This window comes from Electrophorus electricus, chromosome 18, assembly GCF_013358815.1.
Source record: "Electrophorus electricus isolate fEleEle1 chromosome 18, fEleEle1.pri, whole genome shotgun sequence".
Taxonomy (NCBI): Eukaryota; Metazoa; Chordata; class Actinopteri; order Gymnotiformes; family Gymnotidae; genus Electrophorus; species Electrophorus electricus.
In genome coordinates, this window is record NC_049552.1 from 10,819,337 (window position 1) to 10,835,897 (window position 16,561).

The 16,561-nt window shown below is 45.0% G+C and overlaps 2 protein-coding genes, 1 long non-coding RNA gene and 2 other non-coding genes across 6 annotated transcripts; 1 reads left to right on the plus strand and 4 right to left on the minus strand.

The window, feature by feature from the left end:
- Window positions 1-486: 486 nt before the first annotated feature.
- On the minus strand, window positions 487-1,508 carry LOC118242937. Its single transcript, XR_004777108.1, has 2 exons — window positions 1,470-1,508; window positions 487-963 (listed from the first exon to the last, which is right to left on the minus strand). It is a non-coding gene; the product is annotated as an uncharacterized LOC118242937 (long non-coding RNA).
- LOC113570162 lies at window positions 1,056-1,189 on the minus strand. The gene has a single exon (XR_003409867.2). It is a non-coding gene; the product is annotated as a small nucleolar RNA SNORA13 (small nucleolar RNA).
- Window positions 1,509-1,818: 310 nt separating the features above from the next.
- On the minus strand, window positions 1,819-1,957 carry LOC113570160. The gene has a single exon (XR_003409865.1). It is a non-coding gene; the product is annotated as a small nucleolar RNA SNORA13 (small nucleolar RNA).
- Window positions 1,958-2,634: 677 nt separating this feature from the next.
- pcyt1aa (phosphate cytidylyltransferase 1, choline, alpha a) lies at window positions 2,635-9,965 on the plus strand. Its single transcript, XM_026998283.2, has 9 exons — window positions 2,635-2,855; window positions 5,536-5,659; window positions 5,759-5,858; window positions 6,036-6,152; window positions 6,567-6,718; window positions 7,034-7,112; window positions 7,388-7,530; window positions 8,000-8,188; window positions 8,283-9,965. Exons 2-9 carry the CDS (start codon window positions 5,552-5,554, stop codon window positions 8,505-8,507), a joined length of 1,113 nt encoding a protein of 370 aa, XP_026854084.2. The 5' UTR covers window positions 2,635-2,855; window positions 5,536-5,551; the 3' UTR covers window positions 8,508-9,965.
- ap2m1a (adaptor related protein complex 2 subunit mu 1a) lies at window positions 9,852-16,047 on the minus strand. 2 transcript variants are annotated; one of them, XM_026998281.2, is made up of 13 exons: window positions 15,940-16,047; window positions 14,956-15,074; window positions 13,455-13,720; window positions 13,021-13,103; window positions 12,869-12,874; window positions 12,593-12,728; window positions 12,143-12,287; window positions 11,958-11,972; window positions 11,469-11,591; window positions 11,257-11,392; window positions 10,963-11,060; window positions 10,716-10,827; window positions 9,852-10,470 (listed from the first exon to the last, which is right to left on the minus strand). In XM_026998281.2, the coding sequence occupies exons 2-13, from the start codon at window positions 15,027-15,029 to the stop codon at window positions 10,336-10,338; spliced, it is 1,329 nt and encodes a 442-aa protein (XP_026854082.1). In that variant the 5' UTR covers window positions 15,030-15,074; window positions 15,940-16,047; the 3' UTR covers window positions 9,852-10,335. The 2 variants fall into 2 exon arrangements, with proteins under 2 accessions (XP_026854082.1, XP_026854083.1); XM_026998282.2 differs by lacking the exon at window positions 11,958-11,972.
- Between the last annotated feature and the right edge of the window lie 514 nt (window positions 16,048-16,561).

Genomic DNA, 16,561 nt, shown 5'->3' on the forward strand with positions numbered 1-16,561 from the left:
CGACTGGAAAGGGCAACGTGCTCCCTCTAGAGGAAAGGGGTGGGAGAAAGAAAGTGTCATTGTGTCCGCTGAACACAGCGACCCCTAATTTACGTTTCATCAAGTTGCGTTATGGTTTGCTACAAGTATTACACAAAGCTCAGTCTTCTATTTAGGTAGGTGTGCTATCCAAAGCGTTAATTAGTAGATACCTTCATACTTCCGTTGCCCTACATGTTAGCTGTGATGTAACTGTGCACCCGACTTAAATTGTTTGTTTTTCCCATGTAAGTTTTTTGTAAATTACATTAGATTATTCAACATTGAAAATATGAGACTGCACATAGATTGCAAAAGTGTTGACTATCACATTATCGTTCAATTTAAAGTGTTACTTGAAAAAGGCACCTTAGTTTAAGGTACAGGTTAAAACATTTCATAATACTGTGGTTCATGCAAGATTTCAAACTACATATGAACAAAACAATGCTCAGTGACTACACAAACTAATTAAATGCAAGATTATTTTATTCAGACATCAAAACAGACTATTACAGCATTTGGCAATGCATAGGTAATTACTCAAGACATCCTGAAATCTTTCATTTAAATTTGATGACTAATGAACAAACTTCTTTAGAAAGGGACAAAGAATTTTGATGTAGACATATGAAAGACATTAGTGGACACTTAAGAAAACCCTCAAGTTCATCTTAAATCACTTAAGATACTTTTTTATAGTTATACAAATGGAACTTTCAGTGAATTTCTTTCTAGTCATAGAAACCCCCCCCCCCCTCCAAATTCACATTAGAAAATGCCCAAAGGAAATATCCATTCGGCCTAGTACGCTGGAAACTACAGGCGCTGAACTGGGAAGAACTAGCATCCTGTCAGGAGTTCAGTGTTGGTCAGTAAAACCATCCTGTAGTCCAAGACAATAGGCAGCAAAGTTTATATCCAATGTATCTGTTGCTCAGCTACCTGCAATAAGAAAAAAAGCAAAGTGATACCACATTTCTTGTGCAAAAAGCCAGGATATAATGCATCTCATGCACATCATTTATACGACAGGGAAATGTTCTTGTCACAGCAAAAGCAATGGGAATTAAGAAATCCAGACTTGCATCATGCCGTGAAAAGATTTGCTGTGTGCCTTAGATGACACCTCGTTCATCACAGTGAAAAATGAACAGGCAACACAAAGGCAAGTCTGGGCAGCTACCATGCAGGGCCAAGTTTCCCCAAAACGTATTGGAACACAAAGATTAGTGAAATGGTAGAGTATCACATCAAACACACCAACACACTCATTTAAGATGACCATAACATCAGATGCTTTTGGGAAGCAAGGCCCTGAACATTTATCTGGATTTACTTTTTGCACATAACCACTAATTTTGGAATACCCAAGAACAGAATACAGTGAAGTTTTTAAAAGTACAAGGCAATCAAAAATAAATGTCAAACTACATTTACGTTACACTTACGGCATTTAGCTGACACTTTTTATCCAAAGCAACGTATAGTTATGACTGAATACAACTTGAGCAATTGGAGATTAAGGGTCTTGCTCAGGGGCCCCAACAGTGGCAACTTGCCGTGGTGGGATAACTGTCCACTAGTTGTGATCAGTGGACTTTCCTCTTGATAGCAGTGTCAGCAACGGGCCGTGCGCCAGCCATGAGGATTAAAATGGCCGCAGCCAATGTGGCCACAGGCCACATTTTCCACTAGATTTACATTATCTGCAAAATAAAGATAAAGACAGTTTAATTTAGCCAACAACCTGAGGAAACACAGTGGACACAAAACAGGGTTATATATAATTAGTGTTTAACATGTTCTTGGCACAGCCCTATTACAGAAATTACTAGATAGTGTATTTTCCGTGTTTATGCTGTTACAAGAGTTACTGTTCGCCTTATTTGACACCACATTCATCTAGTTGAAAATGAACGGGCAACACATAAAGGCAAATAATTAGCTAACGAGCTTGAATTACCGCGTTCTGGTTAGACTTCCGACTTGCTATTCGGTAGTAAATTGTGAAATGCTTCCGAAAGACTAAATATTCTCAGCTGCGCCAGTTTTAGCGAATTTACTTATTGTAGTAAATATGTTTTTGCCACAAACTTACCTACCTATAACGCATTTCGAGATACAGAATATAAAATGCTGTAAATGACTTCATCCTCCTCGAGTGCCGCTCCATGTGAGTAGCTTTTAACGAAGATAGGAACTTTTTTGGTCTAACGTTATAAGGACCAATAGATGGCCATCGACGTGCCAGAATGAAAGGAGTCCTGATGTAGTGTTTGTGGCGTGTATAATATAAACTCTATTTCCCCATGTACACGTTTTCGTGAGAACAATAGAAAGCGGCCATCAAATAAAGATAATTCTGTATTTTTTCATTTTGAAGATATATTGTCTGTAGTTTCAGAATTCAGAATTAAATCCTCCTTCACTTTCCCTTGCCGCTTTCTTTTGGGAAAATCCTCCACGATTAAACACGCTTATTTTTTGTTTAACCCTAACTATATTTTTTATTTTTTCCCGTAGTGTTTACACATGACTAGTAGTCTCAAATTCAGGCACCGGTAATATTAGCTGTTCGCATCCTCGTTGAAGTTCCCTAGCTGCCGCTCTTAGGGAATGTGAGGCGGTCTTCTGTCAACTTTCATAAGGACTGGACGTAGCTTTAGCTGGGTAGCCAACATAGCGAGTTGCCTCTGTGATCTATTTCAAACTGCGATCCTCTCTAGCTAGCGTGGCGAGTCTGTGGCACTACAGTTTGGAATCTGTGTAACTCAGTAATGTTGCAGCTAACTAGCTAGATTTTCAACGTTTTACGAGTGAATAATAGAACAAGGGTAAGTAACGCTACGTTAGCTAACCTAGCGATCTGGCTAATATAGCTAGCTGCTTTTACCGCAGCCAGCTAGTTAGATGTTAGCTAGATAACGCGTAATTATGCTAACACAAGGTAGTTCACCATCGTATTTATAATCGACCGGTTAGCTAGGATCAAGTTAATGTTTTGGCATTTGTAGTTGATGTTGGTTGCCGTTGATTATTTGATTGCTGAAAGTTACAGCCCCCTACTCAGTCTGTCCAAATAGCTACGTGGACATAAAGCAACTAGCGATCGTCAGCTGTCGTCGCCCGCTGGGTTATCGGGACAAGCGACAAGCAGGCATCAGAGTAACAGGTTACATGGCTAACTAAATAGCTATCTAGGTGTCAAGCCAGCCAACTTCTCCATGCCAGCTAACAAAGCTAACTGCTATTTTGGATTCAGTTGCCTTACGTGTTTGGACAGCTGCCGGGGCTACTTTTAGAAAGCCTTGTCCTAAGACTATTAAGACTAGCTACTCGCAACTCCATGTGCGCTCTTATAAGTACATTGGTCACATTGGAAAATGATTATGGTTAGAAATGTGTACGGGGACTCATTAATCTTAATAGCTGTAAGGAGACAAACATTCCCAACCTCTGGAGCCGGTTTTACGGTCCCCGTGTTCTCGGAAATCCAATCCTGTCACGCTCAATGTGAACCATCTGCCGTTTTCTTATTCGTGCAGCGAGAGGTCTAGGTTTGAAAACTAAGTATAACTCGAGGTTGCGTTCAGGTCTGCCAGTGCATTATGAAGTCATTGGCAGAGGTGCTGCACCTTAAAGCCTGCCAAGTTGAATCGCGTACTCAAAGTGCTACAAGAAAAAAAAAAAAAACAAAACAAAAAAACAGGTTTCCACTTTTTTCACTTTTTATTTTCTCCAAATCTGGTCGTTATTGTTTTCTAGCATATCTGGATTACAGTCCTCTTGTCAGCCTTCCCTTCCTGTTGTGTATGAAACCTGCTGTGTACTGTCTCCTGTGACGTCTCAGGCCTCTAAAACCTTAAAGACGACGTTTTTTCGTATCTAGAGTACTATATTGTGATTACATTGTTACAAATTGCAGGATGCTTAAAAAGATTTTATCCTTGATGTGTCATGACTAACATCTGTTATGCACTTTCTGAGATTTGTTGGGTCAAGTGAATGCCATAGTTCATCAAAGCACCCACAGACCACTCCTGAGAATTGTCAGGATGCTTACAGCACAAAAATAAAAAATATGATTTGTCGGAAGGCTTCTTTGCAATTTACAATTTGTGATCTCAGTGTTTTCCAGAGGCCAATACTGTGATGCAAGTTAGCAAGCATTCAGACCCATATGTAGGCAGATTAATAGAGTATAAGCTATTTAAACTCTTGTATGGTTTCTGTCTGCTTTGCTGCAACACCAGGAACATATAGTGAAACAGTTGTGCCCTGCCTGGTTTGAATTCAACTCTCAACTCATACATCCTCTTTATTTCCAAGTGAGAATGCAGGGTGAACCTATGAAGCTGAAATGTGACAGAGGAGGCTGCCGATTACCCGAGTTCGACTATTACAACCCGAACCGGCTATCAGGAGAAAATGTTTTTTAATGAAGCCGATCCTATACAGTCACAAATCCAGTCTGAAAATAGCTGCAGGTCTGGATACCTGCCAGGTTAGTTTGAGCAGGTCGTGTGATAACAGTTGGAGCACAGTTTATATGCAACTGTAGAGTTTGTCTTCACATTAACAATTAAAACAGTTATGTTCAAATGCAAATTTATATCCATGCAGTGGCAGGCTGCCACGGATCCTTGACCAACAGTGATTTATATATAATCCATTAAAAAAAAACTAAGGACGTTGTTTCTAGTTTGGCCGTGAAGTAAAGGCAGTTCAGGGAAGCATAAGTTGAAACGGCACTGCAGAGGTGAAGGATTCTCCTTTAAATTCATGAAGTTGATTACTATGGCTTTAGTACATTCAGACCGCATGAGAATGAGGGGAAAAACTGCAACATTTGCTGTTGCCTTGCTGAGAGAACTGGAAAATTTGAATGAGAAGCTGGAGAATAAGCTAATTTAAGATGCCTCTGTCCATGGATTGATTTATTTTTTGCTAAGCAAGAATAGCCATGTGGCAATTGTTATAGGATTACATTTCTATTGGTTTTAAGCAGACGTCAGGTGAAGAGAGACTCATAGTACAGGTAGTCCCTCGCTGTCTGCTCACAGTGCCTGCTGTGTGGGAGGAATGTAGTAGGTAGAACTGCGATTTACTGCTGAGATTCACAAGAATAACTATAGGTCAATATTCAGTTGATGTGGAATTAGGCATATTCAGTAATGAGAAAAAAAAAGCAGATGATCTATAGTGTAAATTTCAGGAGTCAGCGAGTGAGGCAGCTGAGAGCAGTGTATGTTTGCATGTGCTACAAGCAGATGATGAACAAGGCAATAAATATCATCTATACCATAGTCTGCATAATGATATCTTCTCATGTAGATACTATATTTCTACAGTATCTTAGAAATCTAATTTCTAAAGACACCATAGAAATATACCACACATAATACATATCACGAAACAATTTCCAACGGGAAAGCGTGTGCCCAGAATCCATTATGCATTGGGTGCACTGCAATGCCACTAACGTGGTGCCCCTTTACCTCCACACGACTCCAGGAGCTGTACAGACGGCATGGAGGCGCATGCGTCGGGCCGGGTCCTCTCCAGGAAGAGGAGGAGAGGCTCCAACGGAGAGACGGAGGAGGGTGAGAGACCCCTGAAGCAACAGTGCTACACAGCGGTAAGTAGGGTGAGGGTGTGAGTGAGTGAGTGAGTGTGTGTGCGCGAGCGAACGTGTGAGCGTTCCTGATTGACAGGAACGCCGCCTTTTGCCCCGTAGGGTCTGAGAGATCCTGCTCCCTACGCCGACCAGCTCGTGTCACCGGAAAAGAGACCCTATAAACGCGTCAGCTTGGAAGAAGCCCAGAAAGGCACACCTCGTAAGTTATTCCCCTACTGTTTGCACATCTGCGCATGCGCACGCACACACGCCAATACACATGCGCAGTTTTGTTCACGCACCCAATGTTTTCTTACTGTCATTTGCATGCTGCTCACTTGTTTATATGTGTTTTGTCTTGGGGGTTTTGTTGTTGTGCCATCCTCACATCACTCAGCTGACAGGCCAGTGAGGGTGTATGCCGACGGCATCTTCGACATTTTCCACTCAGGACACGCACGTGCTCTAATGCAGGCCAAAGGACTCTTCCCCAACACCCACCTCATTGTGGGCGGTATGTTCTTGCTTAACGCTCTGATCTCCAACTGATGTTAGACGTCACGTCGGGTCGTATTTAAAGTATGTAAAGCAGTGCACTTTGAAAATACCCTCTTGGTTTCGTGAGTCGGCATAGCTTTGTTAATTTAATGTCATTTATTAAGGCAAAATTATGTCTTTGGCTGGTCATTGCAAAATTTGTGCCATAAATCGTTTCAGAAAAGTCAAGTATAGATGCAAATATCTTGAATACAATTTTACAAATATTAGAGGTTCCCTTGTACTATACCCCCTCATTGATTGCTGCTTACATTCCATTAATTCCCACACGGAAGCTCAGAGCTGTAGGCTGCATGCTGCACGCCTTCTCTCCTCCAGCAGCAGGGGGCGCCGTGGCTCACGCTGGCCCCGTCTCTCTCTCTCTCCAAAGTGTGCAGCGATGAGCTCACGCACAAACTCAAGGGCTTCACCGTCATGAGCGAGGACGAGCGCTATGACGCCGTGACGCACTGCCGCTACGTGGACGAGGTGGTGCGCGACGCTCCATGGACCCTCACGCCCGAGTTCCTGGCTAAACACCGGGTAGGTGGCGCCGGAGAGGGCAGTCCGTAGAATGAAAGGTGCCCGTTGGTGAACGTTTAACGTGAACGTTTAAAAAGGGGCTTGCGTTATTTTAAGCAAGTTTAAACGAATGCCTTCATCAAAACTCTCACAAAAGACTCATCAGAAACATACTGAGATTAATCAGTACGCTAACATAATACTGCAATCTTGTTTTGTTAAAGGCTGGATTTACATATCGTGACCCCTTGGGATCAGGTCAATATTGCAAGAACAATGAAAAAAATGTGATGCTATTACAGAAAAAATGATTGGTCTGTGTTTTGAGCCCCTCAGATTGACTTTGTAGCCCATGATGACATCCCCTACTCTTCAGAAGACAGTGATGATGTTTACAAGCACATAAAAGAGGCAGGTGGGTGCCACGGTAACCGGATTCTCCCATTTAAACTTGGAACAGCAGAGGCTGTCTGACCCAATTTGTAAGGTTATGGAGGTGACTATGCTTTACGAAGTTGCATACCAGGCAACCATTTGCTATTCTTCACCTAGTAATCATCTCTGATTGTTAAATTCATTAGCCAATCATATACATCTTGTTTTCCCTCTCCTGCGCCAGTCTGTAATGGCTGGCGTTTTTCAGGTGAAACATAATAGAAGTGAATCCTCATCTAGTTTGCGCTTTTCCAGGAATGTTCGCCCCTACCCAGCGGACGGAAGGTATCTCCACGTCAGACATCATTACACGCATCGTCAGGGACTACGATGTGTACGTGAGACGGAACCTGCAGCGTGGCTATACGGCCAAGGAGCTCAACGTCAGCTTCATCAACGTCAGTCTCGCTCAGCACCTCCAGCTGTAACGTGCGAAGGCACACTGTTCCACTGCATCTATCTAGACATGGACTAACCCAGCAAGGCCAAGGTCTCGTTTCATTAGTCCTGTTAAGCAACATGCAATAAAAAGAGAATTAAGTCAATTTAAAAGTTGTTGCATAAAAAAAGTGTTAGAAAATACTACTGACAAAAAACAGTTCTGAATGAGCTGGTTGTTTAAGTTGAGTGTGTGCAGTCCTTGAATTTGTGCTAGATATGCGTGAAGGCAAAGCTGAATTTGTGTAGTGAAATGTGGCTGGGGTTCTATTCGTGTTCCAGTCTGGGCCCCGCGTGTTCCATACGTGTTGCAGTCTGGGGCATATGTGTTTGTGTTTTATGCAAGTCCAAATGTCATGCCCCGCATCCAAAACATGAAAGGGCGGCAGCTGTTCAACCCGTGCTTGTCCTTTTGGTGGTGTTGCACAGGAGAAGAAGTACCACCTGCAGGAGCGTGTGGACAAGGTGAAGCAGAAGGTGCGCGACGTGGAAGAGAAGAGCAAGGAGTTTGTGCAGAGGGTAGAGGAGAAGAGCATCGACCTCATCCAGAAGTGGGAAGAGAAGTCGCGCGAGTTCATCGGCAACTTCCTGCAGATGTTTGGCCCAGAGGGGGCGCTGGTGAGTGGCAGCCTGTGATCGCACACTGGTGCCTGGTGTTAATGCTATGCGAGCCCTCCTCAACAGCCTCTCTCTTTCACGCGCTTTCTCTCAGAAGCACATGCTCAAGGAGGGCAAAGGTCGCATGCTGCAGGCCATCAGCCCGAGCAGCAGCCCGGCACACGAGCGTTCTCCCTCTCCCTCACCCGCCTTCCGCCTGCCCTTCTTCAACAAGGCCTCGCCGCCCACATCGCCCGGCTTCGGGGCTGCCCGTCAGTGGCGCATCAGCGAGGACGAGGTGGACGAGGACGATGAGGAGGAGAACGGTGATGAAGATTAAAGGCGACGGGGGCGCAACGAAAACGGCAGTAACCCAGCGCACGCGTCCACTCCGCCCTGCCGGCTCTGTCCCTCAAAGAGGGAATGAAACCAAAAACAAAAAAGTTAAAAAAAAAGAAAAGAAAAAAGGAAACCGGGGAGAAAAGGCATGATGACAAACACGTGAAAGAATCAACCACTTCCTGTGCAGGTGACGGGCAGGTCATAGGTGTTGGGCTGCAGTGCGTGATGGTCCGTTTAGGGGCTGTGATGGGTCAGCGCGGTCGAGGAAGGAATGCTGTTTTTAATCATTTTAAGCAAATCAGTCCGCATTTTTCTTGTTTCAGCTATTATTACACTACAGCAGGGTGGGGGTGTTTGTTGCTGGTGTATTACTTCAGTACAAACCTCTCTACAAACCTGTTATCATTGCTTCTTTTACATATGGAAAGGGTCCCAGGCTTGGTGGACAAAAATATTTTAACCCGTGTGTTGTCAGTGCATCATGTCTTGTCCTACAAAACCCGTTTGTCTGCGTAATCGGATTGAGATTGTACTGAATCAAGGTTGACCTGGCCAGTCAGATGAGCTTGAAGCACAGTTCCTAGTTTTGCACATTATAAGTTACAGCTGCTTGACTGAATCCGAATGTTCACCGCCTCTTGGCTCTCCTGGAGTGTTTAAACTATTCAGCTCTCTTGAATTGAAGGGGGACACTTTAAAAAAAAAAAAAAAAAATTTATTTATTTATCCCCGAGTTAAATTTAAGTTACTTTTTCTTTAACACCCATTCAAGGTTTCTCAGATGCCACTTTAAACTCCTATTGGATGTAGTTATCATAAATTGAATCAGATGGGGCTTGGTGAATGGGAGTTGTCTTTTTATGCTGTTGCGTTTCCATGACGGATTGGTTAACACCGTCCTGAGAAATTATTTGTCCATGTTTGTGGGACACTCTTGGTTTGTCAGCATCTGAAACGCGTTAAAAGCACGAAAGTGTTGAAGCCAGTCTTTCACCACACACGCATGACGCACAGCCGCAGTAGAGACGTTTGACACTTTACTGTGCTCATGCTAAGATTGCACTGTTACAATTCATGCAGGCTGGCAATCACTGGTCACTGTGATATATAAAAGCTGCAATAAGGGCCTCTACCTTAAAGATGAATGGTTCAAGAAGGTTCACCTTCCTTCACCTGTCAACCAGTACAAACGAGTACAATTAAAAAATACTGTTCTAAATGTAAAGAGTTAATGAATAGTCATTGTGTATACTTGAGGTTTTGTTTTGGTAAAACTCAATGAGCAATTTCACTTCCTTTCTCCCATTCCAGCATGTCAGACAGGAAAGAGATGTTTGTTTGCTTTATGGTTTTATATTTTTATTGAACGTAACCCTTACCTACTAAGTAACTGGAGAGCAACCACAGATTAAAGTTACACCTCGGAAGCATGAGGCCACGGCCCTCTACTGTTCAGGGTTTCCTGATTTTCACAACCTGATCAAACCCACGATTTCCAAGCCTTTCACAATGCGGTGCCCTCCAGGACCTGAAACCAGCACTCCTGCATGGACAACTACTACAGCTCAAGAATCTTGGGTGCCAGTATTGTACAGAACAGCATGCACACACGCACAAACACTGCAGGCTCCAGAAAAATCCTCTGCCTTTCAGTAGAGCACGCTTTCAGATCCACGCGACTCATTTCACATTCTTCATAAATCTGTATTTTTGTTTTGTTTTTAATTCAATTCATCCACCTATGAGAAGGAAGGTGAGATATACATGGAGTTTGAGGACAAAATGCGATTGGTCCCTCCATTCAGCTGGGAGGGGGGGGGGGGGGCCTAGCAGCGTGTCTCGTAGATGCCGCTGCGGCCGATGTAGCGCACCCATTTAATGACATCGTGGTCGCTGTAGTTCAGCTTCGACTCGAACACCTTGAGGTAGCGCACCTTCAGTCCGGAGGGCGCGAACGGGACCTGGGGGCCCAGGATTAAATGACAAGGCGGAGCACTATACGATACGTGGCAAAAAAATGTATTCTCTGCCATTACGTGCCACAGGGGTAAACGAGAATATCCGGTCAGTGCTGGGACGCATCAAAAATATCGAATGACAACACCATTAATGCATGCTGTCGTGCTGAGCACAACCAAAATGGGTGTACCTGGAGCCAAAACTATAGTGAAGGTGTGGCTAACAAAAAAAAAAACGATGTGCTCACCTCGAAGTTCATTGAGATGGGAGGCCGAGCCCACTTCTTCTTGTCGTTAGTGGGCAGCAGCTCAATCTCGGCGCTGATCTGAGATTCCTTCATCCCAGCCATGCGTTTGATCCTACGCGCAAGAGAGGGAGGAACTAACTCCATGGGCTGGCATTTCAAAACACAGCTTGCTTGTAAAACACAGAACTCGTTTTTAGAAATAACTTGATAAGGAACGATAACCAGCAGGTGGGAGAATGTGACTGACTTCCACACGATGGCGTTCTCGCTGGCCTTGTATTTTGCCTTGCCCTTCATGCAGATCACCTGCACACCGCTCGTGTTCAGAGGGGTCGGGATGCGCACCTTATCAACATAGAGTCGGCAGCACTTATAAAACTTACTCCGAACATACCACAGCTCATTGCCCGCCTTACAGAAGTCAGGCCGCATTTTAAAGGAACAGATAAGTTCACTAAAGCACAGCTTTCAGAATCCCACGAAGAGAAAAGCAAAAGGTATAAATGGTAGAAGTTTAAGTTGGTGCGTTGCTTAAACTTGCCTCTATCTTCTGTGCGAGGAGCGAGGGCTTGAAGTTGGACTTGATGACAACCTTCACTTCCAGTTTGGTGCGGCCGACCTCACGTACCAGCGGGATGACCCGGAAGGGCAGGATGATGTCCTTGGTGGTGCGATACCTGCGTGGCGACACGCACCGTGAGCGAGCGCGCGGCCCAAGGGTGGCCCGGCGGTGGCGGAGGGCGGGGCACCGACCTCATGAGCTCGTATTCTCCGTCTGGCGGGATGAAGCTGATGCTTCGCTCCGAGTCGAACTTGCTGAGACGCACGCACTGGTGGAAGGTGCAGTCGTCGATGGCGATGGACTGCTTCCCGCTGCTGGAGCTCGCACAAAATACGCAGGCAGCGTTAGGGCAAAGCAAGCTATGACCTGACGTCCAATTTAAATAAAAAAATTAATTAATTTTAAAAAAATGATGACGACAGTACCCTCCAAAACAAAGGTGTTTGGGCCCAGCTGATGCTAAACCGTTCCCCCTACATACACATGGACATGTAACTGCTCAACAATGGCTGATTTGGTTCATGTGAGGATCACACACACACAAACACACACACACTAACTGCTAGGCAATCTAGGGGCATAACAGCAAGACGGCGAGTTCTACGGGAATTAGGCAATAAAGAGAAAAATAAAATCATGTTCGGGAATGGACATGAAGTCAAATATCGCAAGCACAGTACCTTCCGCCTAACTCACTGAGGCACGGCAGAAAGAGAAAGAGAGAAAGCGGATGCAACAAAAGCTTAAAAGTCAAAGCAAGCTTAACCTTAACACCTTTAAAAAAAAACAACATCTCTGAAGATTAACAAAAGGCCAGAAGTCTGAAATATGCCCCCTATAATATACCACAGGGGACACCGTTCACCTTTTACCCGCTTCGTCGCTGGCTCCAGCCTTGCCCTGCTTGTCAATGACGATCTTGTCGTTCATGCCGAACTTGCACTCGGGCATCCCGCTCAGGTAGCTCTTCATGACCACGCGGCCCGAGACGTGCGCGCTCAGCACCTGGCCTGGAACGGAGAGTCTCTTTAACAAAACAGGTGTAAAACAATCACATACACAAACACAATGCCAAGCAAACACACAGTCGCTCTAAATGCTTTCACTGGAACCAGATAAAACACTTCTGGATGCTTTCATGAGGTCAGTGAGTGCATGTGGTGACTGCACGTGCACTTTGGCGTAGACAACCGCAGTGAAGGTGACTGCAGCAAAGGGGCCGGTGCTAACGTCACAGCATGCAAATCTTGTGCTACATCACATTAAGCATTCATAACATATTACACCTCAAGTTTCCTAGGGGGCGCCACCTCACCCTGTGGAGACATGAGCAGGTTGACGCTCTCCAGCACGTCCAGGAACAGCTCGTTGCGACGGTATTTGATCCCTTCGCGCCGCCAGCCAATCTGTCCAGTCACCTGGCTGGTGATCTGGGACTGCTCCTCCTTGGTCTGCGGATCCAAAAGATGACCCATCATTGCCATAAAATCCACCGTTGCCATCACACCCCCTGCCGGGCCGACAGCAGCTAAACGGCGCGCAATTCTGCCAGAATGCAAAGATCTGCAGGGTGTAGGTGGGTTTTGTTTACCTGATGCTGCACACCAGGTCCAAGGAGACGGAAAAACATGAAAAAGAAGGACGACCAAAGTTACAAATGGGGTTTATATAGGCAGACGGAGCAATTGCTGTCCAGGACAGTGCAGGATGAGAGTGTTTCTGTTCTGTTGCTTCGTTCCCCACCTGGCTCTTAATGCCCTGCTGGGTGATGAAGGTCTTGAGGGCGCCGGTCTCAGAGTTCTGAGGATATCCAAAATCCAGAATCTCTGCGTGAGGATGCATGTGTGGACATTGGGAGGGGCAGAGAGAGAGTGAGAGCGCAAGAGAGAAAATTCAACAGTTCACTGGCTGCATCACAGACAGCATGGGCACCATTAATTGAGCTCCAGTTATTTATTTAGGCGGCAGGCTGGATTCTTGGACAGCACGTGCATCAATTTGCAGGTGGCAGTTTTGGCAGGGGTGGCTGTGTGCCAGGAAAACCCAATCTGAGAACCCAAGACCAGAAGGCCGCAATATGGCAGGCGTAGAAAGCCAACTAGGACAAAGATCTCCAAAATTTATCAGGCTCTGAGAGGCACGGAGGTGTCCGTTGAGGGGGAACAAGGCTGACTCACCGTCCAGCAGCTCGTAAATGAGCACGAAGTTGTTCTTGATGTTCTCCTCGCTGATCTTGCCAAAATAGGCAGTCATGACATCACACATCTTGTAGAGGAACTCGAAGACCATGGCGGCATTGACGTTCTGCTTGGTGACGGCGGCGAGCCAGATGTTGGACCGCTTGACGTGAAAGAAGCTGGTGCGGGCGATGTTGGTGACGGGTGAGCGCACCTGCTGGCGTGCGTGGATCACGTTCACACGGAACGCGTCCACCGCGTTCCTCCTGCAAATGTGAACCGGGGGGTGGGGGTTGGAGATCAGAACAGGAGGCAGAGAACACAGGAAAGGGGGAGGGGCTTAACCACCATCCACCTCTCCCTTTGCTGTACGTCTTTGAGGTGGTCCTTTATGCTGAGCGCTATGGCGATTGGCTGACTTAAGGAACCCCTAACATGTTATTAGTGCTTGTAGAACAGCAGTTCTGACTTGACTTTTATAAATAAGCTGTAATTTTAAAAAGGTTCCTGCTAAGATCTTCACAAACATTAATCACATGTAATAACGGGCTACCGGCTTACTGAAAACTAATACCTTAATTACAAAGTAGAAAGTCATGAAGTTATGGGAAATGATCCTTAGAAAGGTTATGTTACTCTTTTTGACTAAGAAAGCAATATTCTACTCATTTTAGGGTCAAATATTTACATTTTATTCAGTTTCTTCTACAATGAACTTTAGATTTCTCAAACATCTTGCATTGTGTAGTCTCATGCTTGAAATAAAACCCAGGAAATGCTACTAAGGAACAGGAGCACAGTACTGCTTGACCACAGGGCACCCACACCTGGTGGTCGCCATGGACACTGGCATGCATTCTATTCATTTCTGATTGGTTCTTGGGCATCCAGAAGTACGCTTTGCACTCTCTAGATACAGCAGCTCTTACCTACTTCTACAGTAGGCAAAATGGTGATGGAGAAATGATAGACATTAAGAAGAGGATGAGTAGAGGATTTAAAAGGAGGCAAAGGATAAAACAGTGGAAACACACAGAACAGGTACACAAACACATCACACCGCACACAGTAAACAAAAACTGTCCCTACCCATCCCAAATAGTATTTGCAAAACAAATCCCTTGTCTTTGGCAATTACCCTTCCAGAGAAGTGGAATGTCACAGTTAAGAAAAAGCCCAAAGCAGCAGAAATTTAAGGCATAGATTCTCCACTCAGCACATCCTGTGCTTCTTCCTCCATGGCTGCTGCATTAGGCTGGCCTCTCTGAATAAGAACAATGGGAAAAGACCAGTCTCTTTCTTGCAAACCATAATCACACCTTCCTGAACACGTCAAGCTAAATGACTCCTCCTCACCAGACTACAACAGCCCCGGTGGCTTACGTAAAAAGGCAAGAAGCAAAAGCAATCGGCTCTGTGAGAAACCGATTAACCCCGTAAAACGTATGAATGCGCCTCTACACCTTTGCAATCGAGCGACTACCATTCCGGACGCACTCACCCTATGTCATCACGGTAGACGCGGGAGATCAGGACCTCCCCCTTGTGGTTGTAGATGAACAGTCCTCCAATCATGGTGGCCGCTCCTCAGACCTCACGTTCCATGATGGTGTCCGACTCCTGCGAGGAGGCGGGAGAACGCACATTGTCCTAAGACTCAGGTGTGTGACAGTCCTACGCGCACGGCCGTCCCGTGTATGGAACAGTGTCTTTGGGGTGTCTGGTGATAACGAGAAACCGAGAAGGTTAGCCCGTAGTACGCTCAAGCTGATCTAGAGTGTGTTGTCTTGTCTGCGGGCACCTCAGGAAGGACAGGCCTTGTTTATACTCCGTTAAAAGAACGAACATTTTAGTGGTGGTTTTAATATCCACCAGGTCACTCCCGGCCCAGGAATGGAATTCGCAAAGAAGACGGCGCCATGCCGCGGCCAAAACACACCCAAGTTCCCCAGGAGGGTATCTGCATTTGTTACAAAAACCCATTTTGAAAAATACGTCTTAAAAATAAAGCAGCAACCCGGTCGTGCATCTTAACACAGTGACCTGGCCTGCTGCTGACGAAAAAGAAATATACTTATTTCACGAATATTAAACGTTTCGTCGTAACACAATCCTTGATCACAAAATAAACAATTTTGTAAACTTGACTACGAGCCAGACAGGAAGTGTCAATCCACCGGTTTAATCGCAGCATAATTTGTAAAAGATGTTTGCCTTAAAGAAAAGACGAGTTCATGAAATGTTAATGTATGACTGCTAACACCCTAAATTTAGCCTACCGCAAGAAGATCCCTTATTACGCCCAACATTTTCCGTCCTAAATCCTTAGATGTATCCAACGGTTTGCAATGTATTCCTGCTTCATTCGAGAGACGCATTGACCGAAATCTGCTTTTACTCTAATTGCGGATAGTCCTGACATATCATAACGTGCGAGAACTAACAGATCTTAGTTAACGTGCATCGCCAATAAAAATGACCATACCTCGGTATGGTCCACTCCAGCCAGCGTGGAGCTACTGTAGCGTTGGTGTTCTTCGGGATCAAAAGGATTAGCGGGACATTAGACTCGCCTCACCAAAATTAGCCCCTCCCTCGGCCAGGAAGTCAGATGACAGTCTTCTTCGCGCATGCGTTGTGCAAGATGCAAGCTGCGTCGTGTTTATGGTGATCGCCCCAAAGGGCAGGTCAAGGCGTGTCCTTTAAAAAGCATCCTGAAGTTTATACGAACCATTCTGCACACTACAAAATTTAAATGTATAATATCAAAGGCATTTGCACTATAGATCGAAGTAGTAGCCTCAACGCTTTACCTTTCACATATTCAGATATAGGTCATTACTGTTTATTCATATTCAGCATGTGAATCAACAACATGCGATCTCAATTACCGATGGTCAGTGAAGTTTATTTCGCTATAACTCACTTCCCTGAAATGTTCAATTATTCCAGCACCCAGATCTTTCAAACTCCATGTCCACAGTACAGTATTGTTCCCCGTACATCGTTTCAACACAGCTAACTTATTGAAACTGATTCAGTCACTATAGAGAAGCAAAACGCTGAACTGCTGAGTTGGTGATCCTTTCTATAAAATGAAGTCAAAC

Coding starts and splice junctions, on each gene's coding strand:
- ap2m1a (XM_026998281.2), bottom strand. CDS start 15,029: ATGATTGGAGGACTGTTCATCTACAACCACAAGGGGGAGGTCCTGATC. Junction 11,393..11,468: donor GGAGAATACGAGCTCATGAG/GTCGGTGCCCCG, acceptor GTCGCCACGCAG/GTATCGCACCACCAAGGACA. Junction 10,828..10,962: donor GAGAACGCCATCGTGTGGAA/GTCAGTCACATT, acceptor TCTTGCGCGTAG/GATCAAACGCATGGCTGGGA.
- pcyt1aa (XM_026998283.2), top strand. CDS start 5,552: ATGGAGGCGCATGCGTCGGGCCGGGTCCTCTCCAGGAAGAGGAGGAGA. Junction 7,113..7,387: donor CAAGCACATAAAAGAGGCAG/GTGGGTGCCACG, acceptor GCGCTTTTCCAG/GAATGTTCGCCCCTACCCAG. Junction 7,531..7,999: donor TCAACGTCAGCTTCATCAAC/GTCAGTCTCGCT, acceptor GGTGTTGCACAG/GAGAAGAAGTACCACCTGCA.